Source organism: Pogona vitticeps, chromosome 4 (assembly GCF_051106095.1).
Source record: "Pogona vitticeps strain Pit_001003342236 chromosome 4, PviZW2.1, whole genome shotgun sequence".
NCBI lineage: Eukaryota > Metazoa > Chordata > Lepidosauria > Squamata > Agamidae > Pogona > Pogona vitticeps.
Window position 1 is genome coordinate 24,792,684 of NC_135786.1, and position 25,892 is coordinate 24,818,575.

At 40.6% G+C, this 25,892-nt stretch overlaps 1 protein-coding gene across 1 annotated transcript in view; it reads left to right on the forward strand.

Moving 5' to 3' along the window:
- Window positions 1-74: 74 nt before the first annotated feature.
- R3HDML (R3H domain containing like) overlaps window positions 75-25,892 on the forward strand; it is a 43,295-nt gene continuing 17,477 nt past the window's right edge. Inside the window, exons 1-3 of the mRNA XM_078392577.1 lie at window positions 75-3,419; window positions 5,183-5,271; window positions 10,414-24,453. Coding sequence (XP_078248703.1) covers window positions 24,193-24,453 — 261 coding nt within the window. The 5' untranslated portion in view covers window positions 75-3,419; window positions 5,183-5,271; window positions 10,414-24,192. The remainder of the gene's footprint in view (window positions 3,420-5,182; window positions 5,272-10,413; window positions 24,454-25,892) is intronic.

Here is a 25,892-nt window from a genome sequence, read left to right on the forward strand (position 1 = left end):
CCCCGCCTTCTCCCAAGGCGCAGGCGCAGTTGGCCCAAAGCCGCTGCAATGGGGGCGGTGAAGGACGCCGCGCCGGTCGACTCAACAGGCGCGCGCACGGGAGAGCGCGCTCCGCCGCCTGCTGAGTCAGTAACTGTCATTTTAGCTGCGCCTGCGCGTAGCACTTAAAAGCGGCGTGGCCTGAGCTGAACCTTTTGGGTTGCAAGGACATATAGAATTATTTGGACGCCGGTTCCACTGACCTGAGAGGCGGTTGCTTCCGTTCCGTTCGTTCTTTTAAATGGAGAGACTATCATGCAGACCAAGTGTAAAAAAAGCAGTTGTGGGTCTCGCCAGACAAGGCTGTCCTACATTAAGGCACCTGGGAACTGCTTTCAAGGTGGAGTTTCCAAGACTGGCAGGCAGATACAGGTCGACGTTGCCTACTTGGCATGTGTCTTTTTACATCTGCCTGCTTTTAGCTGTTAAATAAATTACGCTGTTTGTTAAAATGGGTGTCACAGTCCTATGTACGACTGGATAATAACAAAGGCACCCCAACCCACTCCATACCCAATATAAGGGCAATGCTCTAGGTCCATACAATGGTCCAGTCCAAACAGCCCGGTCCCCAGGCATTATCACTTGAGTTTGCAGTTCTCTTGTGAAAAATGTAACATTTCTGCAGAGATAAGGAGAGGGGGCACATATAGGGCCCTAATTGACCTGTTTACTCAAAGCCTATAGAAATATTTTCTTCCTTTAGTCACAAATGCACTCATTCCTAATCATATCAAAGTATTTCGGAAAAGTATCACACTAAAGTTGAGCAAATAAGGGGGGGTGAAGTATTAGGGCATGTGAAAAAGCTAAGTACACTAAATGGCAAAACAAGCCTTTGCTCTACAGCCCTGCAAAATGTTTGGTGAAGGAGCTGCAAGAGAATATGCAGTATATACTCCTAGATGGTCTCAATCTGAGCCTACCTCAGTGGTTGGAGTGTCCAGGTGAAATCTTGGATTTCATTGAGATGTCTAGCTGTTCTGTACACGCTGCGTGTTACACCGCAGAAGCCTCTGTGCTGCAAGGTCAGAAGACCTGCAGCTGTAAGATTGAATCCACGTGATGGACTGAGCCCCGTCGCTTGTCCCAGCTCCCGCCAACCTAGCGTTTCGAAAGCATGCAAAATGTGAGTAGATAAATAAGTAGCACCACGGTGGGAAGGTAACGGCATTCCGTGTCTAGTTGCGCTGGCCATGTGTCCACAGAAACTCTTCGGACAAACGCTAGCTCTGTGGGTTTGAAACGGAGATGAGCACCACCCCCTAGAGTCAGACACGACTGGACAAATTGTCAAGAGGAACCTTTACCTTTTACCTTACACTGTCCAGAGACACAACTATTCCATTTATCTGAAGAAGGGTGTTAAAATACAAAGACTTGCAGAAAAACGTTCCGTTCCCCCAGCGAATTTGAATGGCTAAGTGGGGATTTGAACCCTGGTCTCCAGAGTTGTAGTCTGTCATTCTATCCACTATGCTACATAGGCCTAGGGCATCCAATTATGGGGAGCAGTTATTTCTGCAGAATTTAATGGCAAGGGAGACTTGCTGAAGGTTTTAGAGAACTGCAGTAAAAAGGTGCATCTAACATTGTAACTGAAATGTTTAAACTGTTTTGCTGCTGTGTATTTATAAAGTACATTAAAGTGGTGCCTCACTTAACGAGGATAATCCATTCCAGTGAAATCGCTGTACAGCGAAATCCTCATTAAGCAAAATAAAAAATCCCATTGAAATGCATTGAAAACCCATTCAATGTGTTCCAATGGGCTGAAAACTCACCGTCCAGCGAAGATCCTCCATAGGGGCGGCCATTTTCAGTGCCTGTATAGCGAGGAATCTGTCCAAAAACACAGTGGGGAGCCATTTTACACAGTGGGCGGCCATTTTGAAGCCGGCAATCCGCTGTTTTAAAATCCTCATAATGCGAAGAATCGGTTCCCGAAGCAGGGAACCGATCGTCGCAAAGCGGATTTTTGCCATTAAAACATTTTGCGATTGCAAAAGCAATCACAAAACAGTCATCGTATAGCGGTTTCATCATTTAACGAAGCAATCATTAAGCGAGGCACCACCGTATATGGATAGTACTATTTGCTTTATTTCTTGTTTTGTGTACCCTTCCCATCCTTTGTTTTTGTCTGACAAGATTTCCATTACTTGTTGCAACAAATTGTGGCTATTTAAGAAAAGCCAGGACTTCTATTTTTCAACATGTATCACTAAAAGCCTTAATTTTTTTAACTACTGGCAATCTGAGATATTTAAGGAGTCGTTATGATGTTCAATTTACATGAGTGGGCCTATGTAATAGGTTTCTGATGTTTGTGTTGTATCCTTTTGATTCCAAGCATAAGGGGTGGAGCTATTCGTCTTTGTTCATCTGTAAGCTGCTTAAAAATATTTTGAACAAACAAATACTGTACATTGCATTTCACACAAATGGAACCAAATAGTATGATGCTGAGAATATCAACATTCTTTATTCCTGACTTTTAAAGATGTGGTATCAACAAAGAATAACTGATAATTTAGTGTAGAAAACAAAATGGCATGCTTTAACTCTGGATGGGTTTCTTAAGGATTGAGTTCTTCCCGAGTGTATCTGTATGCTAAACTCTTCCACCGAGTTCCTCCTCAGATTCTTCCAATGTCTGATAGTTTTTCCTGCTCAGGACTGGTACCAATGTTAGTAAACTCATTCTTAGAGGAGACCTGTTCTGCTTCGTTGCTTCTCATGATTGCGGAAGGAGTTGTCTTTGGGCCTTTGGACTCCTCTGATTGATTTGGGTAAGTATTTATTTGGTGCTTTATTTCTGTGTTATTGCCTTATATTGCATTTTGTTATTAATTTAATTTGTTGTTTGTTTCTTTTAAAAGTTGTATAATGTCTTGCAAACCTGACTTGTGAACAAATCAATGTCTACCATACAAAAGCTGTGCACATGTACTTGAGGGTAAATATCCTTCAACAAGAAAGCATATGCAGGATACAAATAGATAGCAAAGGTGCTGGGTACTGATTGTCGAACTTGAGTTCATTATGGGTAGCTTTCTTAGAGAATTCATTCAATAGTTATCCAAGCTGCATATGCATGTATTACGAATAGAAGAGGAATGTTCCCGTATAAATAAGTTATATATCGATATCATGCCATTTCAACAATGAAAAAAGCAGGAGAATAAAAGAACAAAGCAGCATGGAAAGAGTTGTAACAGCCATGAACAAGTGTAATGCGTGCATTCATGCTGATTTCCACAGAGTGGCAGTATGTGGTTGGAAAATTAGACCGTTTCTCTGGAACTTGCTGAAGTGGGTTTTATAGTCACAAATACAAAACTACAAGAACAATAATCTCATCTGTGGTGCAAGTGCAGGTAATTTCATACCAGGATAAGCACTTTTAATTTGTTAATTTGTTTTAATTACCATGAGCACTCTGGATCCTCAGTGAACCAGGCAGAATATTTGTGTATAAAGGCAACACTCATGTTCAATTACCAGCCTGGAATCTGTCAGCTGAACCCAGAACTGAATTGGGGGAGCGGGCTACTAACAAAATCTTAAGAAATCTAAGTGGATTATTGTTGGGAGAAGCTACTGGACAGATCTTCTTTGTCTGCTCATCTCAGTATCTTACCACTGCAATTATGAGGTGTAGAATCTTTCCTTGATAGCATAAAAGAGGTGTTCCAAACGAGGGACTGTACTTTCACTATTTTTACCAATAAAATGCCATAAGGGAAGGTACATGGCTTTCTTTTTCTAATTTTTAAGTGGTGCCAGAAGAAGAGGCCATTAGACAACTCCATGTCTATTGAGAATACTGCTGGAACTGCTGGTACATAAATTCCCCCAAAAATCTAGAAGCTAGATTTGAGGAAACTGTTATATATTATTGGGGGAAACCTCACCTGCAGTGCTGTTACAAGTTGACATTGCATGTAATAAGCCTTGTGAACTTTGAAGCTTTCTAAAGGATATCATCAAGACCTTTTTTATTCTCAGAATATAGCGATACAAGAGGAAAGGAGCAAGCATTGCCAATTTTTCCAACTATCAATTAATTCTTAGATTATAAAAATGTAGAAGCCTATTTATTCATTCCGTAACAAAACGTATTAAATGCCAGACAGTGCAAACATTGGAAAAGATCCAGACATTGTAGCTAAATAATAGCTTTGTATCAAGGAAAGTAAAGTGTTATTGATTAATTCCAGATATCGATTGTGTCACCACAAGCATGGCTGTCTTCATGGCTAATCTACAAGTGTAACAATAGTATGAAAGTTCATGCTTCCCCACTGCTTTTTTCCTTTTCTTTCTTTTTTGGTAGCAGCATTGATGGAATCTGAAATGTTCACACAGGTTTTTTGTACCACCTTGTGCCCTACCTCACAATGTCTGTCTCAAAATAAAAAGATAGGAAGAACTGGATTATACCATAGATCTATCTAAACTAGAATTTGATCACACAGTGGTCAGCCAGACACCCACAGAAAGCCCACAAACAAATGACAGCATAATCTGTCATGACTCGTAGCCATTGATGATACAGAGGCACACTGTCTTTGGTAATGGACAGAATATAATCCATCAAGATGGATAGTTCCTGATTGTCTCCATCTTCTATCAATCTGTCCAGTTCTTCCTTAAAGCTGTTCAACTCAGCGGGTAAACTATGCATTGTATGAAAACTTAATTCCTCTCATCTATCCTCAACCTTCCACCAATACAGCTTCAATAGTTGTCCTCTGGTTCTAGTACTGAGAGCAACAACGGGGCTAAAGATATATGTATCTTTATAAAAACACAATAGACACAAAAATGAATCAAGCATTTTGCAAAGTTCTTAGGACTTTCCCTATATTTGTCATCTATTTATTATATACCCTCTTTCCCTGAAAATAAGACCTAACCTGAAAATAGGCCCTAGTGTGATTTTTCAGGATGCTCATAATATAAGCCCTGTCCCAAAAAATAAGCTCCGGTTAAGTGAAACCTCGCCCTCCACCATTGCCCAGCAACCAGAAGAAGATGACATGACTGTATTTGAATAAATGTAGATTGTTGTACATGAAAAAAAAACATCCCCTTAAAATAAGCCCTAATGTGTTTTTGGACTCTGTCTTATTTTCAGGGAAACACAGTATATGTTCCTCCATTCCTCAAAAGAGATCAAAGTAATCTACATGTTGCTGCTCATCACCAAATCAACAACCCTGTGAGGTAAGTGATGCTAAGAAAATGTGGCTGCCCAAAGTCACTCAGCAAGATTAAATGGCTGAGTGAGGATTCGAACCTTTATCTCCTAAGTGCCAAAATATAAGCTGCAATCATATATACTGTATTTTTCCATGTATAAGACTATACTTTTGTCTAAAATTTTTAGACTAAAAATTGAAGGTCGTCTTATACACAGAAGTAAGCTGAGGAGAGAAAAAAATAAGTGGAGGGGAAAGCAGGGATCAAAGTGATCCTGCAGTACTTTGATCTCTTTCCCCCTACACTTGCTAAGCCCCACTTAGATTTCTTAATTTTGGGTTAGAAAAGGGGGTGTCTTATACAAGGGGGCATCTTATACACGGAAAATTTGGTAGATATTTGGAAGAAACTTCAGTTTAATTGTGGTATTCATACATGGAACAAGCACCAAATATGCTGGAGCAAATACTAAGGCTCACCAACCTCCCCAGTTCTCTAAAGAAAAGGTGGAGTTAGGTGGCTAACGTTATGCTCTTTGTTATCCCTCATGAGCCTGTTTGATATACGTTTTGATCTTAGTATCCAACAAAGATGAAGCAACTAAGATCAAGCAACTAAAACTGTTCTGACTTCTACACATCTCATACATCTCCATCCATTCTCAGGTAAGAATTCAAGGGTAACAGGCAGCATTATCAGAAAACACTGTGACAGGGTACCAATCCTTGTTTTGAACCCATGTGCATAGGACTGGATTATAAAACATCTTTAACTCCCACTGGGTTCAAGGAGAGAACCAAGCATGTGCTTAAGTATTTCTACTGTAATGAAGGCAAGACATAATGCACTTTACTTTGGTTGGATTTGTTCAGTCTTTATTTACCTATTTCTGACTCTTTACGTCCTGTCCTCATCCTGAAAAATCATCAAGCAAGAAAGATTTTGAATGTCATTCCTGACAGAAAAGCTTTAAAATTAGTATAGTTTTATTGCAATCTGATTTTTGCATGTTTACTTGAAAATTACTACTATCCAGTTCTGTTAAACTGCTGTTTCCAGCAATGTTCATCAGATCATGACATTCACTCACCCTCTATACACTGCAATTGGCGGGGGGTGGGGGAGAAAGAGGAGATGCCATTTCATCAATCTGTGCAGTCCTGAGAGGCTGAAACTATGTCCAGAAAGAATGCATTTGTCATCTGCTCTGACAGCAGCTCCTCTCCAGGGAGCTAATACTGAAGCAAATGACAAATGATCTCTTTGTAAAGATAGCCACAACAGGTGAGGGCTGCACAAGCTGGAAAGAATACAGATAGTAGCATGCAGTGGTAGCAAAGGAGGTTAGCAGAAGTCAATAATTTAAACTGTAATCCTAGTGCAAGCAAATTGTGAAAATTCTACACATGACAAAGGAATAAGTAGGTCTGTGTCTGCTTATTGGGGAGGGAAGGAGCTATATCTCTAAAATAAATTATTGTTGATAAGAAATAATAAAGATATACATGTCAGTCCCTTACAGCTTAAAGGGTATATTATGGTAAAGTAAAATATCATGCACATTTGATATCTCCTCCCCTCCCATATACTGTATTATCCCAAACCTAACAGTTAATGTGTGTTGAGGTCCTGAATACCATGTGTTATATCTTGCTCCTTAAGTCTTTGCTACTCATTTGCCTTGTTTTTCTAGATAGCTGAGTGGTTTAGATATGGAAGTTTGATTCCCCATTGTGCCTCCTTAGCAGGAACTAGAGTTGATTATCCATATGGTCCCTTCCAGTTTTGCAGTTCTTGGTGATGAAGAAGCAGTTTGCTGCTCTATACTAGTATTAACATTCTCCTGAGTTACCCCACGGTAATATATATTAAAAGTACTGTTTTCAATGAGAATTCCATGATTCTCTACATACACATTCCAACAGAAAGAGGAGTCCATCAAGGATGCCTGTTGGCCCCTTCCCTCTTTAATTTCTATATTAACATGGTCCAAGAACTGAGTGGTCTGGAATTTCCCACCCACAATTAGTAATGTCAAGCTCTCAGTCCATCTATATGCAGATGATATTGCAATAGTCTCCACAACATTAATTGGTATTTGAGCAAATTCGGTGCAAGAGAACATGTAAGCATTAATTACATCAAAACTAAAGTTGTAGTTTTTCGAAAGAAGAGGAAACTCCATACATGGAAGCTTGATGGCAAACCCATCAAGCAGTTATGCAATTTTAGATATCTTGGCCTTTGTTTCAATGCCCAACTTTTGTGGAAATACCATCTGAAAGCAATTACCGTATTTTTGCACCATAAGACACACTTTTTTCCCCTCCAAAAGGGGGGTAGAAAGTCTGTGCGTCTTATGGTGCTAAGGTGGTGACTTCGCCCCCACTGGCCCCGTAGGGGGGAGCGTCGCAAGGGTCCGAGGGAGCCTTCCAGGACCCTTGCGATGCTCCCCCACCCCCCACGGGGCCAGCGCAGGCAAAAACGCCAGCTTCCAGGTGGGGGGAACGTTGCAAGGGTCCTGGAAGCTCACTCAGACCCTTGTGACGCTCCTCCCACCGGCAAAATCGCCAGTTTCTGGGAGTGTTTTGAGGCGATTTTACCCCCCCTGGCCCCGTGGGGGGGTGGGGGTAGCGTGGCAAGGGTCCAAGGGAGCCTCCCAGGACCCTTGCCAGGCTGCCGCCACCTCCCCACGGGGCCAGCCCTGGCGAAATCGCCAGGTTCTGGGAGTGTTTGGAGGATTGGGGAGCCTCCAAACACTCCCAGAAGCTGGCGATTTTACCCCCCCTGGCCCCGTGAGGGGGTAGCGTGGCAAGGGTCCAAGGGAGCCTCCCAGGACCCTTGCCAGGCTGCCCCCCCACGGGGCCAGCCCTGGCGAAATCGCCAGCTCCCAGGACCTTTTGAGAGGCTGGAAAGCTCAAAAGGTCCTGGAAGGTCGTTATTTCGCCCATGCTGGCCCCGTGGGGGGCTGGGAGTAGCGTGGCAAGGGTCTGGAAGGCCCCCTCAGACTCTTGCCACGCTACTCCCACCCACCCCCTACGGGGCCAGCGCAGGCGAAATCGCCAGCTCCCAGGACCTTTTGAGAGGCTGGAAAGCTTCTCAAAAGGTCCTGGAAGGTCGCTATTTCGCCCATGCTGGCCCCGTGGGGGGGGTAGCATGGCAAGGGTCTGGAAGGCCCCCTCAGACCCTTGCCACGCTACCCCCACCCCCCACGGGTCCAGGGGGGGCAAAATCGCCACCTTCTGGGGCTCTTTTGAAGCTTCCAAAGCCTTAAAAGAGCCCAGAAGGTGGCGATTTTGCCCCCTCTGACCCCCGGGGGGCAGGGTGAATCTCTAAAGGGTCCTGGAACACACTCTAGGACCCTTTGGAGGCTCACCCTTTCCCCCCACCAGGCTAGAGGGGGCGAAATTGCCACCTTCTGGGGCTCTTCTGAAGCTTTCCAAACCTCAAAAGAGCCCCAGAAGATGGTGATTTTGCCCCCTCTGGCCTTCAGGGGTTCTGGGTGAGCCTCCAAAGGGTCCTAGGTTGTGTTCCATAAGACAGACCTCTCCATAAGGCTCACCAATTTTTAGGAGAAGAAAACATTTTTTTCCTGTTTTCTTCTCCTAAAAATTTGGTGCGTCTTATGGAGAGGTGCGTCTTATGGAGCGAAAAATACGGTAATCTGAAAGCATCTCAGTCCTCTCAGTCTCTTTTGTGGTTTACCACAACCCATGGTGGGAGGTTGGTGGCCGCTGCAGTTGAGGTGCTTGACAAGAAAATAGCACCCCAAATAACATATGGGGCAGAGATATGGGGATATTAAATTACATCGAAGAAGTGATCCAAATTCTTTTATTCGATGTCTTCTAACTGTCCCCCATAGCACATGTTCCGCATATCTAAGGGCTGAAGTAGGACTGATTCCAATTGAAACACATTCTCATATTGTGCTGGCCGTGTACTGGCTGAAATTGGCCAGCATGAATGATTCTCACCTTCCTGAGAAGTGCTACACAGAACAGCTCCAGGATCCATCTCGAAAATCCTGGGTGAATTTAGCAAAATTTGCCCTGGCAGCAAAGAAGATTCATGCCAATCTTCAAAAATTCTAAAGAAGAGGCCTTTTTTAAAAAGTGAAATTAGTGTTACATATGTTTGATGCTGTCATTGAGATATTGTGATGACCTATAGTTTTAAGCAATCAACCAATAAAGTACCAATGTAAAAGCTAATGGCTCTCTGGAATTTTTGAAATTTTGTTAAAGTAAAACTAAAAATAACGAGCATTAAAATGTACGTTACTAGGGATTGTCTACAGAAGGGCCTGGTTTCTGACTTCTCTCCAGGAATCTTATGTGGGCTTAATATGTCATCATATATAGCACATGCTTCTGCAAAGCATCCCATAATTTTCCTCAGAAAGGATGTAAAGATCATGTTTTAGAGGGAATAATTAACAGAAAATAGAGATTTAAATATGGAGTGTCTGCCATGTGTTGTTCTGCTAAAGATTTCTGTTCAGTGTGTTTTTTCATTGTAGATCCCACACAATCAAAAAGGCATTGTGTTTTACCCTATTGAGGAGTTACCAGCATGTGCTAAAGGCTTCTAGAAAAATCTTTTGAGTTTGAATTATGACTGTTGTCTGGGATACCAAGTGGCATTTTTGCATGCTTGTGAGAGGTGGTTGCTTCTCCTCTGAAATGTTGTGGCTTTCAACTCTACTTCAAAGCTGGGAGCTAGAATTAGCTTTTTATTTAAACTGAAAAGGATATGTAAATATTGACAAGTGTTGGTTAACAATTTGTCATTTCAGTGACTTGTATTAAAGTGGGTGAATAAAATTATTCAGCAGGTTTTATTTAACAGTGCAGATATTTCATCAGCTTCCTCAAAGTTTATGCACCTTAAAATACTTGATTTACTCCCAAAGTGGAATTTTCCTTTCTTTAATGGACCATATCAATCCAGGAGAAAGAATGAATATTTAGTTTGGCTGCTTCTATCTTAACAAGTTTTCAAATTCAAATTCAAATTTCTTCCCTGGATAACCAAATTAATTCTTAAAAGGGCAAGTTGAGATTTGTTATTGCTAATATAAGCACAGACCCAGTAGTAAGAGAAAAATATTTGCTCATATGATAATATATCTAACTTGTTATTCTTTCTGTCTTTAATTAAAAGAATCAGGACCATAGAAATATTCATATTTGGCTTCTAAAGTTGTCTACTACCAACTTCCAAATCCACTGACAATATTGGCAATAGGATACCTACCACGAGACCTTCCTCCACAGGTTCTGCAGACATCCATGTTCCATTTGCTACTAGTCCTACATCAGCTTACCAAGTCAAAGCTCCTGGTCTAATTTCTCTCTCAACTTCCCGGACCATGTTTCATAAAGATAGACATCCTGTTGCTGCAATATCCCAGCATGGTGGCCACCCACATTAGGCATTGGCAGAGCCCTGTCTGAGGAGTACAGTAGCTTGCTGAGCCAGGCTGCTGACAATACCTAAAGACTCACCATGGCAAATCCTGCAATCATCCTTGCTGTGAAAATACCAGTCCAGCTAGGATCTGCTGAGGATATCTCAGGAAATAGAGGATCCATCAGAGTCAAGCACCATGAGCAATAATATTGTTTATGACACCATTTACATCCTGTTATTCTGATAAAAGTAAAACAACCAAATATACTGGCAGCATAATCTAAAAGACAACATGAAACAAATGAAATACAAGAAGAAAATATGTATACTGGGGTATGCATGTATCTCACATAAAGCACAGCAAAGGGATGTTGACATGGAGACACAGGATCGAATCATGCATTAAAAATCAGACACAAAAAGAAGTAGGCATCCAAAAGTTCAATCAGTGAGGCAAGTAATTTCAAGGAAAGAATCTAATGAATTTCTCCGGGCATGTCATGGTGTAGAAGCTGATGATTTCTATTTGCTCTCAGGATTCTGTAACATGTCCCTATACTTCATGTGCTGATGGTTGTGTAGTCATGTATTTATATATAGGAACAAGCAGTACAATTTGAAGAGAACATCTTGGATGTTCATGTGACTATATTGATGTGTGATCATTTAAATAGCTCCCACTGTTTAAATATTTTTCAAGCAATTGTCATTACATCTACTTTAAAAACTATGTAAAATGGTAAAAGATGCAGTATATAAAATATATAATATTGCATTTTTTTTGTTTTCCACTAGCAGTTCCAATCCTACCAATGGCAATCCATCAATACTTTTTGACCATTAAAGACTCCCTCCCCAATTCCGAGGCTCCCAAAGGTTTCCCCAGTGCAAAAGGAAGCCCCAGGGAACTCAAGAACCTAAAATGGGAGTGGGTAAGATAGGAAGTGTTTGATTAATTTAAATTAGCTTCTGCAGCATAACTTTACACCTGCAAGATTTTGCCCATTGTTTTTATTCAGTGTTTTGTATTTTAGAAGTGTCTTGAAGGTGCAATATTAGATTAAGCTCTTGGAGAGAACCATAGCGTGTTTTGTTGTATTTTTATTAGGTGGTGAGCACTTCACTGCTGCAGGCATTAAAGAGAAAATTAGATACCGATCTGATCTACTTTGATTTGGATTCCTGCACTGAGCGGGAGGTTGGACGTGATGACCTCATAGGCCCATTCCAACATTATTCTGTGATTTTATAAATATAATCCCTCCTGCAACATGTGTGGTTTTTTTCAGACATAATAGTTTCTTTTATTCTCAGTATATGTTTGTGTATTTCTACTGTAATGAGATCTGGAGGGAAAACCTATCGATCCAGTTTTTCCCAAAAATGTATATTTGTATACACTTCTTTATACATTTCTATCATGTCTTCCTGCTGACTGGTAGCTCAGAGAGTTGGAGTATCTGTGTGTGGGATCGCAAGTTCAATTCCCCACTATATCTCCCAGGAGAAGAGGTAGTCTGTGTAGCCTTGGGCAAGCTGCAGAGCCCAAGAGTGCTACCAGAAGCAGTGACTGGTCAACTACTCCTGAATGCTCTAGGAACCCCTGGCAAAGACTGCCTTAAGTTAGAACTGACTTGACAACATAGATTAATTATATTGAGCCTCCCATTCCATGCACTTTTTTTTCCAAACTAAAAAGTCCCATATAGTTTAACCTTTCATTAGTTGCTTCAGCCCCCTGACAATGTTTGGGACCTTTCTTCTTCTTCATGCAAGTAGGGACAATTGAGATTTATAAAATTATGTATAGCATGGGGAAACAGCAGAGATTTTCTCTTCAGAACTAGAACTGAATAGGCTCATCCAATAAAGCTAATAAAGACAGACCAAAAAAATTCTTCTTTTCAAAGTGCACAGTCAAATGGTGTAATTCCTTAATGTACTGATTAATCAGTTAAAGCTCAGGTTATATTAACTAAAATGAATCCAGCTAAGATTAGATTTCTGATTCTTTTAAAAAAATCACGAAGTTGCCACACTGGAAGAGACGGTTTAATGAGAGAAAGGCTATATGATGTTAAATATATAATGTGCAGTTTAGGATGACCTCTGTTTTCACATTCACGTAAGTGTCTTTTGCCCCAATTGCGATCACAACAGTTACGTGCAGGTCTGGGAGCTTCTATTCAGCTGATTGCTCTCCTCCCCTCCCTTACGAAGAACAAAAATTTGAAGGTTGTTTCTGCCCCTCTTTGTCTCGTGCATTTCACTCACTCTTGTAACATTACACAGAAATCCTTTTTAGAAATAGCCTAAAGCATGTATATTTGAGTGTATGTATCGGTGGATATACATGCACTTCCAAGGGAAAAGCTGAAAGAAGACAAGGATCATCCAGCCGTCCCACTGGCACAGAATTCTGATGATGACATGTCTACAAAGTTGCAGACACTAGAAACCTTGTCAGGCTTTCCAGGAAAGGCTGCTGGGTCTAAGACTGCAATCCTACGTACAGTTTCTTGGAATTTAGTCTTACTAAATAAAACAGGACTTATTTGCCCTGAGTAAACTTTCATAGGATCAGGCTGCGTGCCACGTTTCAGTGGCTTCAAAGTGGCAGCTTATGTCACAGAAATAAAATGTTTCTCAAAGAAAAGAAAAACAGTGAAAAGAAAACTGGTAAGAAGCAATGCCAGTTCACACGTATAAAGCTTGGTTACTGTTGGCATGGACATAAGACTAGGTGGAAAAACACTGTGACTGCATATGAAGACAAGTATAATTGTTTCTAGGAATGTGTTGGTTTGGGAAAAAAAGGTGGAAAACAACATGCAAAACTGAATAAAATCTGTAACACCACCACAAGCGCAATATGATGAATCAGTAATTTTTGCCTGAAAGCTTTGTGAGGGTGCACCTATATTAGTCACCTATTCTGCAGTTTGCATTGACTCTGGTAAGGAAAAACTTGAATTGAAAAACTGATGACTACACAATACAAAGCTAGGCACAGGGAAGCCCTATGAGGAATCGACTTCTAGCAGGGAATCGTTTTAAGTTCAGCTGCCAGGAAAGGTTTAAATTTTGCTCCACACTGGCACTGCTTTTCTCTGTTTTCTGCCCTGTGTTGACTGCCTGATCCCATGTAAAGAGATGCTTGCAAGGTAAGCATCGGTTGTCTCCAAACAGTTTTTTAAAAAGTCAGATCTGAAAGGAATTAGTGCTAAGCCACTGTGCTGGTAGGGGTGGAAGTTGTCAATTACGTAACACCTTGGCAAATCAAAGGTACCAGTGGTTAGAGTGGGAAAAAAGCCTATTGTTACCTGGATGACTGTAGTGATTTCACCCATGGAAACCAGCAGAGACCCATGGTGAAAAATGATGGATCAAAGCTGATGTAAACTTATTTTCCCCATGGTAGCTGCACCCTGAAGTGGCAATGAGTTCCCATCTGAATCCCAAAATTGTGAACCAAGTAAAGTTCCATCAGCACTATTTGATATCTCAGACATGTTTCAGTGGCCAGTTTTAAGAAAACAGGAGGGGTTTATCCATCTTCCCTTTTAATGTCACAACCTACCTAATAAATCACAGGTTGCCTCCTCAGTTAATGTCACCCACAGCTGCATTTGGGTTTGGAAATTCACACAGACTACACAATGGGATAATTGGAAGTGCACTGAATTGTACCCCACACACACACACACACACAAACCCCCACACTCCTATAGTTGTGCCAGAAAGAAGCAGGACAGATCTTAAAGGGGCAGGATGGATCAGTCTGACTAGAAATGTGTGAATGTTATAACTTGGTTTGCATAATACTGCATCAACAGCAGTTGAAACAGGAATCTATATACCCATCTGGAAGGCCCTAAAAATTCTTATCCACATGGAACACTCACTCATCCCTGATTGATGCCAAATGAGTGTGGATCTTACTGGGATTTCTACCCACACTTATCCCACTTAAAAATATTTCAAAAATATTTCAAAAAAAAGCATAACAATACTGTTCAGGAAGAAAAGAAGAGGAGTCTTTTTTAGAGGTGATGGGCAGTCAAAATAGCTGAGGAAAGTAAAGGATGCATTTTCTAACAGGTTTGGAATTTGGAAAGAAAGTGAGCAAATCAAATACGAAGTGGTTACAGTGCACTTGAGGCATGCTTCAGGCATGAAAATTGCATGTTAAAGGTTGCCAACATGTCCTGATTTCACTTTCTTGGGTCTATGTTGAAACGCCAAATTGGCCTTTAATCAAGAGGGGTACAGAACAGTAGCATTCAACACTATTTTTAAACCTCTTTGCTGAGTTCATGTAAAAACCACTGCACATAAAAATCAGTTATGATGAAGTAGGCTAAAAACATCTGTTAGTGTTTTTCACTGCTAGGTAACTATATCAGAACCAAAAAATGGGAACATGAGGCCAGGTGGTGACCCTATTTTGCTAATTTTATGTAGAAAAATTGGGTCCACAATAATACCTTGTTTGCCTTTTGTTTCAAGTTCCCCTCAAATTTCTAATCCTTTTTGTATGAATTAATTTTCATTTCCCCACTTACTTTTTTTTGCTTCACCCCACAAATATACAATTTACGTATATGTTTGCTTTGGGGAAGCATGCCTTGAATCAAAATGAAAGCATAAGATAGTGGTACCTGTTTCATACATGTTCTTGAATATTTGTGCAACCTTCTCTGTGGGCTTTGGCATTGTTTTATGTCTAATTTTAAAAAAAACTAGAAGCAGATGTGAGCACCTGTTTCCATGTCACAAACAGATTCATGGACCTTTCTGCTTCTGTTTGTACATTGTACAAATTCTGAGCATTCCCATCAAGTTGCTACAGGTGAGAAAGTCATCTCCTGTGTTCATACAGTATACTGTTCTCAATGGTGGGGGGATCTTAATGGTTGGGCTCCTTCAAATATTTTGTCTGAACAAGTTGCAGAGTTTTGAATTTCTGGTAAAGTTCCTCTTTGGTACACAATAGAAGTACAGAGACTCATAAAATAGCTGCAACTTCCCCAGAGCCCACCTCTTTCTTATTAACTGGCACTTAAAGTAGCAATAACTCACTCTCCTTTGCTGCCAGGATCATAGCCAAGCAAAATAGTCTGTTCAAGTCTGGAGTCCAATTTGTCGCTTTAATGTTTTGGTATATAAGCATATGCCAGGCTTCAAAAATTGTTATATATTCTTCATTTGGCACTCAGTAACAATAAAGCTCAGATGATGCTTTTGTGCTGCCCTTGAATGGTAATCTGTTCTGGAGATATGTTCTTGCCATGATTGCATCACCCAAAATCTGTTGGACAATTTTTCATCTGCAAGCATGCATCTTGTCATCTCCAAAAGAGATATCTGCTTTCTTTCAAATATTCCGTTCTGCCTAGGAATATATGGAACAGTTCTTCTATGCAAAATGCCTTGTTCCTTTAGGAGAAGTTTTATGCAGTGCAAAAGTACTCACCGCCACCATTACCCATCTGGAGTGCCTTGGGTTTTCTTTCAGATTTCCATGCATATAATGTGTCTCTTCTCCTTCAGCAGGTAAGTGATTCAGTACCTTGAGAAACCATCCACAAATATTAGAATATTATTATGTCCCAGTGATAGGATATTGAGTGGTTCACACATGGCACTAGGTATCAGATCCAACTCCCCGGTGCTGCATCTCTCTGTCATTGGCAGGAATGAGGAACTAACACTCTTTTCTTTGTTACAAGTTATGCAGTTGGTTGTGTTAGTTGCATCATGTTGATTTATCTTGATATTGTGGCATGTTTTTGGCTTTGCCAGAATTGCTTTGGGATATAACTGCAGAAGCCTCTGTGCTACAAGGCCAGAAGACCTGCAGTCGTAAGATAGAATCCACGTGACGGAGTGAGCCCCTGTCACTTGTCCCAGCTCCTGCCAACCTAGCAGTTTGAAAGCATGCAAAATGCACAAATGCAAGCAGATAAATAGGTACCACCTCGGTGGGAAGGTAAACAGCGTTCCGTGTCTAGTTGCGCTGGCCACGTGACTACGGAGGATTGTCTGCGGACAAACACTAGCTCTATGGGTTGGAAATGGAGATGAGCACCGCCGCCTAGAGTCGGACACTACTGGACAAATTGTCAAGGGGAACCTTTACCTTTACCTATCTGTGTGTGAAGTGATTATGTCACAGCTCCATGGTGTTGCCATCTTCTCTCTGAGCTTGTACTGTATTGATATATTGCTGTTCATCGAAGAGACTCAGTTTATGGACACTGTTAGATCTAACTGCTTGAAAATACATTTCACCATCTTTTACTACTGTACACTGCCCATTTTCAAAATGTATAGAAAATCCTTTATCATCTAAAGATGATGCATTTAAGAAATAATACATCAATTATAGTAGCCTCACTTGTTTCATCAGGCAGTTCACATTGCAAAATGTCAGTCCCTTTCCCTTCAATTTTCATGGAATCGCCATTAGCAACTTGATTATTTCTGCTGGATCTTTCATTGAAATTTATAAAGTATTTTTATGCATACAATGGCTGGTGCACCCTGAGTCAATGATCCAGCAGTTTGACTTCTGTTCACAATTATGGGCCATCCATGCTTTCTGTTAAATTGCTTTCCAGCCTTTTCTTTTGTCTCTCTGTTAGAGTCAGGTTCCACATATTTTCTGCAATTCCCTTCTTCTTTGGATTTAAAACTAGTACAGCTTGTATTGGTTGAGGAATTCCTTGGGAATGGGCAACCCTTAGCCACATGACCCTCTTTCTTTTGCTCCAACAACTGTATGATTGGCTGTGTGGTGTGCCCTGCCTTTCTCAGCATGAAATTTGAGCCCCTTTCAGTTGAGTTCTGATGGGTGCCTTTTTGTTGTATGCAGTCTATACATAGCCCTGTCTAACAGTCTAGTGATGATGTTATCCACAATGCTGTCATTGCATTAATTGTAGAGGCAGAATTGCTGCTCTCAAGATGTGGCATTCCCTCCCACAGGAGACCCGACTGGCCCTTTCTTTGCTGTCCTTCTGCAAACAAAGACATTTCTCTTCAGGCAGGCTTCATAAGTGCTGCCTATAAAGGGGTTCTTTGAAGGGGTTTGCTGTTTTTTTTAATGTGTTTAAAAATTAAACTGTTTTGGCCCACTAGTTTTTCATTTAATATCTGTTCAATTCTTTTTAAAATATTGTAATAATTTAAAGGGTTTTTTTAGCTTTTACAATTGTTTGTTTTAACAGTGTAAGCCACCTTGACTCTTTTTGAGGGGAAAGGCAGAGTGTAAAATTGTTAAATAAATAAATAATAATGATAAAAGAGAGGGAAACTGCAAATGCAATGAAAATTGGAAATATTTCTATTTTAGACCAGTCAGCATATCCACTGATAATGGGGGATTTTGGAAACCATAGTTAAGAAAAAAAACGACACACATAAAAAAACCCACCCACAGCTTTTTCCAGGCTGAAGTAGAAAGTACAAAAATGTAGAAAACTGGCTGTCCTTGGAGTAGATGACCATTCATTCACTTTTTTTCCAACTGTATAATTAATTCTGTGGCTTTCTTGCAACAATTTCTCATAAACCCTATGCTGTGGTTTGCCAGACCCATCATTAGAAACAGAGTAGCTATCCCTCCGTCTGGAATGTACTTCTGCAGATTTGCGTTATATTGGTTAATTTACTGAGTCACCTTCACTTTAACATGGCCCCATTTCTGACATCCTTCACTCTTCTCTGTAGGCACAGCAGAGGTGAAATGTTCACTTGCATGGCCTTTGCCTGTCTGTAAGGTATACCACATCACAGGATATGAGCTGGCCCAGAGAAACAGAAACCTTGACCAGGAGACATAATTTTTCCGGTGGTTTTTAGAAGACACTGACCACTAACAAGATTTAAGGTTCAAGGTGGGGTGGAGGGTCAGTAAAGACATTCCTTGGAAAATAAACACTTGTATTCAAAATAAGCTCCCAAGACCCAGTCAATAACCTTGGGACAACTTGGCTCATTTTCTCTGAAAAGTTCCTTTTTAAAAATTGACATCTCTCAATTTTCAACACAGTCCCCTGATTGTTGAAGGAGGTGTCCACCCGCATTCTATGAGGGTTTCACTTGTAGTTTAACAGTGTGATTCCTGTGCTGCCTGTGGTCTATCAATCTCTCCTCTGTGGACACATTTATTTATGTGTGAACACTGATGTTTATCCTGAGAACCTGTTAAAAGAGAATGAAAGAAAATTGTTTAAATAAAAACCCACAGAAAAGGAAGAGACTGTGGGCAGTGACATATTGTGAAATGATGTCTCCAGAAGGCTATAACTTTAAAAGTTCAAATCAAAATAGCTTCCTCATTCAAATACAGAAGCTTAATCTTATATAGTCTTCCTACTGACCGCTAACAAGATTTACAACAAAAGCTCAGTTTGATGTACATTATGTTTTGTCATTCAAAGCGTGTGAAAAATTGATCCCTTTTGATAGAATTCCTGTCACATAATTAAAATGTTCTTTGAGGAATATAAATTCTAACTAGGGACAGTGTGATATTTCTATTTGCCATAGAGTGCAATGTATATTGTGGTAGGCCTTAGGATCTTATAAATGTAATTCATCTTTGCAAGACAGTAATATTAATAAAATGTTATAAATAAAAAGGACAGAATATTGATAATAAATAATGGGTGATCAACATATACAGCATATCACAGAAGTGAGTACACCCTCTCACACTTCATAAATATTTTAGAATATTTTTTCATGTGAAAACACTGAAGAAATGACACTTGGCTACAATGTAAAGCAATGAACATACAGCTTGTATAGCAGTGTAAATGTGCCGTCCCCTCAAAATAATGCAACACACAGCCATTAGTGTCTAAACTGCTGGCAACAAAAGTGAGTACACTGTAGCCAAGTGTCATTTCTTCAGTGTTGTCACATGAAAAGATATACTAAAATATTGATGCAATGTGAGGGAGTGTACTAATTTCTGTGATATACTGTGTAACGTTAAGCAACAGAGGGAAAACAGTTGTTTTTCACATTTAAATAAATATAATTCTAATAATTAGTAAGTTTAGTCTCCCAATATTATACTTACTTTCCCTTCTCTCGTTTCTGGAGATATCGTTTTGAGTGACACAATGTCCTAAAGTCACTCTTCTTAGCTGCATTCAAGCCAGAGAAAGGATACTTTAGGGAAAAGGAATAACTTTATCTGATATGTTAAATCTGGAGCCCTTGGGTCTCAGTGCTTCAACACTTTTCCTTCTTTGAGCTCCATCTCTCTACTCTTTCCAGTTCTCCCTTTGCTCCATACAACAACTCTCAAGCTATTTTTCTGCTGCCCTTGTAATCTTCCTTCCACCTCTCATTGTATCTGCCTAGGCTTCTGAAGTTTTGTTAAAATATTATAAAAGTTATGTATGTTGAATAGGACAACAAGGTCCCAGAGGGTGTCGGGAGCAAAAGATGTGTAGTCATGTTCTATCAGTCTCCAAGAAAGTGCTTGTGTGAACTATGGGAATTACTTGACAGGTGTCCCCCCTCCCATTTGTGTCATGCTCCTCACTGTTCCTTTCAACAGTTATTCCACAGACTACACTGTGTTAGTGCTAATCAAAAGTAGATTCAGTCGTTTGTTATGTGTATTCAGCATATTTTGTTTGGCTGGCATGGCTTTTTTGGGGGGGGAGTAACATTTCCAGTCCTGTCCTTTTGTCTTGCTTTTGGCTTGTGTAATTGCCTATATTGTTCCTATGGAGTAGTTGCTGTGTACCATGGATTATGTTCAGAGTGGGGTGTGATGTGGGAGTGAACCCTAGCCCTCTTGCCTACCTTCTACTTGCATTGGTAAGGACTGTAATTGCAATGCAATTCGTACATTGTATCTTTAAAATACTTTTTTCTCATAGTTTAGCGCTATTGCTTGTGAGCTTCCCAGAGGCATCTGGCCAGTTATAGTGCTAAATCGATACAGTGATAATAGAAATGTTTAGTCAGTTCAGAGCTGTTTCCCTTGCTAAACATTTTTAAAAAGAAAGGGATTTGAATACTGGCAAAAGGGTTGGGTAATAGGTGATAACAACAGAGAAGGGTGAGGGAGAAGGACAGCCTTGTGGAATGTGAACACTTGAAACACATCTTCAGATAGTTAAACATTTCTGTGTGAATGGCAACAGCAATAAAAATTCAGGATGTCACACTGGGCCCAACATCTGTGTGGTCACATCCTGAGCTACATGAAACTGCAGAAGTTTCAGGGAATTACTGTGCTTCTTTGGGTCTCTGACTAGGTACAGAAATCTCCCCGGACACTGGTGATGAGACAGTATTCTCCACCTCACCTCGGGGCAACAGGCCAGATTAGAGGATGCCAGGGAAATACAGCTCTGGCCTATAGCATCTCATTATACCTTCCTAGCCTTCCAACATCAGTGTGAGATTATTGCTTTTCTCTGCATAACAGTAGGAAAAAACCTAGTTATTTGAGCCATTTGGGGGATAATGTGCATGAAATATTTAGCAAAAACAGTTTTAAAGGGTTTTTTAAAAAGTTACTATGGGGGGAGTAGAAAATGTTGCATTGACTGGCAGCATCAAAACCAACAGACGTGTCTGTTAAATTTGGGTGGAGGGAACAGGTTTCGACTATCAGAGGCTGGGAATAAGGAAAGGAGAGAGAGTTGCTTTGCTTTAATGCTGCACTGCTTGTGAGCTTCCCAGAAGCATCTGGCTGGTTGGCTGCAACTGGAAGCAGATATTTTGACTAGACTGACCTTTCAAGATTGATTTAAGCAGAGCTTCCTGTGCAGTTTTGCCAACTCTGCAAACAGGACATAGGAGAAGCAAATTACTTTTCCTGTCTGTCAGCTTTTCAAGCACTGTTGAGTGGGTCTGTGTAAAATGGCACAGGTAGTAAGAAGATTTATCTTCTCTCTTTCGCTTTTCCCTCTGTATCTCTCCAGCCAAAGAAAAAGACAATTCATCAGGACTGCTGCCATGCTGACTCCAGTCCAATGGTGTTTGCCTTTTGGCTCACTCTTCGGTGCTCTCTGCAGATAGCATGTGCTTTGGCGAATGGGACAGTCTGGGCAGCAGGATATTAGACCTGGCAGGGCTGCAGAACCTACCAGTTCCTGGAATGTCAGTTGTCTGGGCAAGAGCTAATTAAGTAGCTCTTTCAATCTGTGCCCAAGACAAAGCCTTGTAATGATGCTTTGAAGTTAGCTGTCTTTGTAGTGCTGACAACCACAGCGGGGATGCTCTTGATCCAGGCCATTCATCTTCTCAAACAGAAACCAAAAGTCCCCTCTCAGGCAGAATGGATTTAGGACATTAAATGAATGTAAAAATGGAAGACTGCAGCATCTGATGGTAACCTATGATGGTATCTCATTTTGGCTCCTTCTAGAAGAGCAGGGGTGGGCAACACATGTGCCTTCAGATGTTTGGAGTTACAACTCCCATAATCCCTTACCATTGGCCATGCTATCTGTTGTTTTTGTGAGTTGGAAGTCCAAAACATCTGGCAGGCCAAATGTTCCCCATCCCTATGGTAAGAACCATGCTAATCGTTTTTGCATCATTTCCATTTTTAGAATATTAAAAACTATAAATTATTAGTACTATAAAGCATTTATTAATAACTGTGTGCTATCAAGTCAATTCCTGTTTATGGCACTCCTTTTTGGAGCTTTCTGGGTATAAAGTACTTAATTCTATGGTTCTACAAGTGGTTACCTTCTGGGGGCACTTTGGGATTGTGCAGCTTGCCCAAGGCCACACAGGCTGGCTCTTCTCCCAGGAGCCACAGTGATTGAACTTCTGATCTCTGGCTTCACAGCCAGGTTCTCAGCTCACTGAGATGTTCAGATATTATAAAGCATTACCTGCACTTCAATCTCTTCAAAAAGCCAGAAGGTTATCTCAAATAATTACTATAAGATAAAAGGTTAACAAACAAATCAGAATGAATAGTAATACCATGGCTAGTAGACATAAAGTGAATTAAAATTTCCTCTATTTGGAAATTAGCTATTTCAAGCTAGCCTCAAACCTCTCTGAATTTAAGGTCAGCATTTAAATGAAACTTCCTCCTGCTACTAGTCAACTCTCTATGCCCACTTTGTCATTTCCTATGGAGGTGGGAAAACCTTTGGGAAGGGGGTGTAGGAGAGGACAGGATTTTCTGCAAAGAATTTTTTTAAAAGTTCTTAAGTAGAAATAACTCCTCACCATGCTAAAAAAAAGTCACTTTCTGCCGGGGAGTATGAGATTTGTCATTTCTGCTGCCTCTAAGCAGCAGCAGTACAAGGCAGTGGAAATTGCATGTCCCATACTTTATGTTCATGCAGGAGAGCAATATGTGCGTCTAAACAAGAAAAATATAGTGAGCATGGGATCTGTACTTTCCTGTGACTCCCAGTCTGAATCACAATGCAGAGGGAATCACAAATGTTTTGTTTTCCATTTATTGTTTCCTCAACCAAGCTTTATAGGAAAAGGAGTGTGCATGTGTGTTACTCTGAGGGGATGGGCTTCCATACATTAACTGACTGCGGCTTTCAGTACTCTCTAGCTCACAACAAGCAAAGACAGAGGCATGTGTACACAGGGGAAAGGCCATAAATTGCCCAGTTGTGCTTATGTCAGGCTTTAAGACATTACCCAAGGGAAGTGTTTGGATCTTGCGTCAGATTGCCATCAAAGATTCCTTGGGATTTGGCGATGTTAAATCTCTCTGCCCCATCCGCCTGAGCACAGGTTATTTGTAAAGGTCACTCTCTGAGTTGACTGCGGCTACAGCAACTAACATTTCTCCGCTGTTCTTGGCTCAGCCTTCAAGGTATGTAGTCTGGGCACTATCCTCTTAGATTCTTTAGAGAATAGTTTAGCAAACTTTTCTAGGACTGAAAAAGAATGAAAAGCAGAGGAGGTTTTCCCCCCTGCTTTTGTCTGAAAAGAAATGGGGGAAAAATGCTGAAATAAAAATGATTGGTCTCTGTACTTTTTTTAAATTATTCAATCATTTTTACCCCTTGCACTCCCTCCTTTTTTAAAATCAGTAAGATGACCATTTATCCAGCAGTTTTGCTTGGCAAACCAAGTATCTGAGAAAGTATTCAGGAGGAGATAAAGCTATTGTGGCAGCATTTTATTAATTATCATCCTATTGGCATGTACACGAAGACACTGGAAATGATTTTTGGACAAGCGGGCAAGTGGGACAGGAGACGTTCCCCTTTCTCGGACAGCAGTGATAAATGAAACACCTCTGATAGCTTCACAGCTTGTATTTGGGATTTCATTCTTTATAAATGCAGCCTAGTCAAACTCTTATTCTCTTAGGAAAGATCTTCTCTTCTCTCCTGTCTCCAAAGACAATTAAAGCCAAAAATTTGAAACTGTATGTCTGTTTTATTTTTATTTTTTTTAGATATATAAGTGAGAAAAGGGAAAAAAGACTTGTCACATCAGTGGCATTTTTAAAAACAACCACCAGTGGCTTGGAGGAAAAAGTACACAAATCCTAAAATGACTCTTTTCCATGTGCACTTATATTTAACTGGCTCAGTCTTCTGGATCATGCAAAAATCCAGCTCCTTCATGCTGCCCAATAGTACTGAACTTCTTTACTCATCCAGAAGCACAACGGCAGACCTCACAGTTAGCCTTGGAGTGCCAAGAACCCGCAGGAAACGCTATATTTCGCCCAGGGAAATGAGCGCACTTTTGGACTACCATAATCAAGTGCGGGCACAAGTGTCTCCACCTGCAGCCAACATGGAGTACATGGTGAGTTCTCTTTTTGACATTTTTCTATTCAAACTGGAATCAAAGATGAAAACTGGCAATGAATTTGATATCAAAGGGCTTTGGAGCACAGATTTCCCCAGGCTGAAAGGCCTTGCCTGGTTTCAAACTAGTCCCAAACCTCTCTAAATTGAGATCCATATTGTCCCTGCAACCATCAGTCCAAATGGCAACTAGTCCATCAGGGCAACTGAGGTGCTACCCCATCTCAGGCTCAGGGCACCTCTTGCCATTCCATCTCCCACCTGCTTTCCTACCAGAGGCACAAGATCTCTCTCTATAAAACAATACTTAGGAAAAGTAGATATTTGTATGTGCCAGAATGCTTGCTTCTGTTTATATTTGTGTGTCTGTGTGTTCATGCATGTATAGGAAAACAGCCACATCTGCGTCTCTGACTTTGCCCATTATTGGTTGCTGTGCTTTCCATTTCACCAGCCAAAGTGGACATCAACTGCCACTGGTCACTGGTATTGTTACTGGTGGCTGGGAAGGAACAGCAACTAAGTTTGGTTGTGACTTTGGAATATTATGAAAGAGAATTTGCATGCAAATAGATGTACAAGTGTATACCTCCTTCACAGAAACAGGACTCCAGATTGGCCGAAATCTATATATGCACCTCTGCCTGTCTTTGTACTCTTTCAAATTGTTGGTATGTATGTGTAGATACATCCTTGCAAATATATATATGATATGCTATCTTTCCATATATATATATGGAAAGATAGCATATCAGGCAGAAGAGTAGGGTTTTACACTTCTTCCTGACGTGCTATATTTCTATGTGCTACATGTTCTTCATCATAATGAAACAATATGATTCAAGTAGGACAATACAGTTACTTAATGCCTGAATGCAGAGATGGACAGCTTCCACTCCCAGGCAGTAGTGTAGCAAGGCTAAAGCATTAGCACTGTTACTTTTAAATTGTTTTATTTACTTGCTGTCAGCCGCCCAGAGTAGCCTATGACTAGATGGGCGGGGCATAAGTATAATAGATAGATAGATAGATAGATAGATAGATAGATAGATAGATAGATAGATAGATAGATAGATAGATAGATAGATAGATAGATAGATAGATAGATAGATAGATAGATAGATAGATAGATAGAGTTAAACCCGTGAGACTTTCTGAGTGGAAGGGACGATACCATCACCTGCCAGCCACCTCAGGTTCCTCTATTAACTATGAGTTTCACGTCAGTTCTCACAGTACCCGAGAAATGGATTTTTGCCAGAATGCTAATATTATTGCAAGCTATGCACGTATAATGCAAAGTATTTGAGATTGTTTGATCTTGAACGGGAAATTCAGAACCATTGGCTTTACAAAAGACCAGTTCTTTGTTATATTTATAGGAATCAGTTCAGCTGCATGCATTTCTGAACTGCCCTTATTCGATGGGGTGGCAAA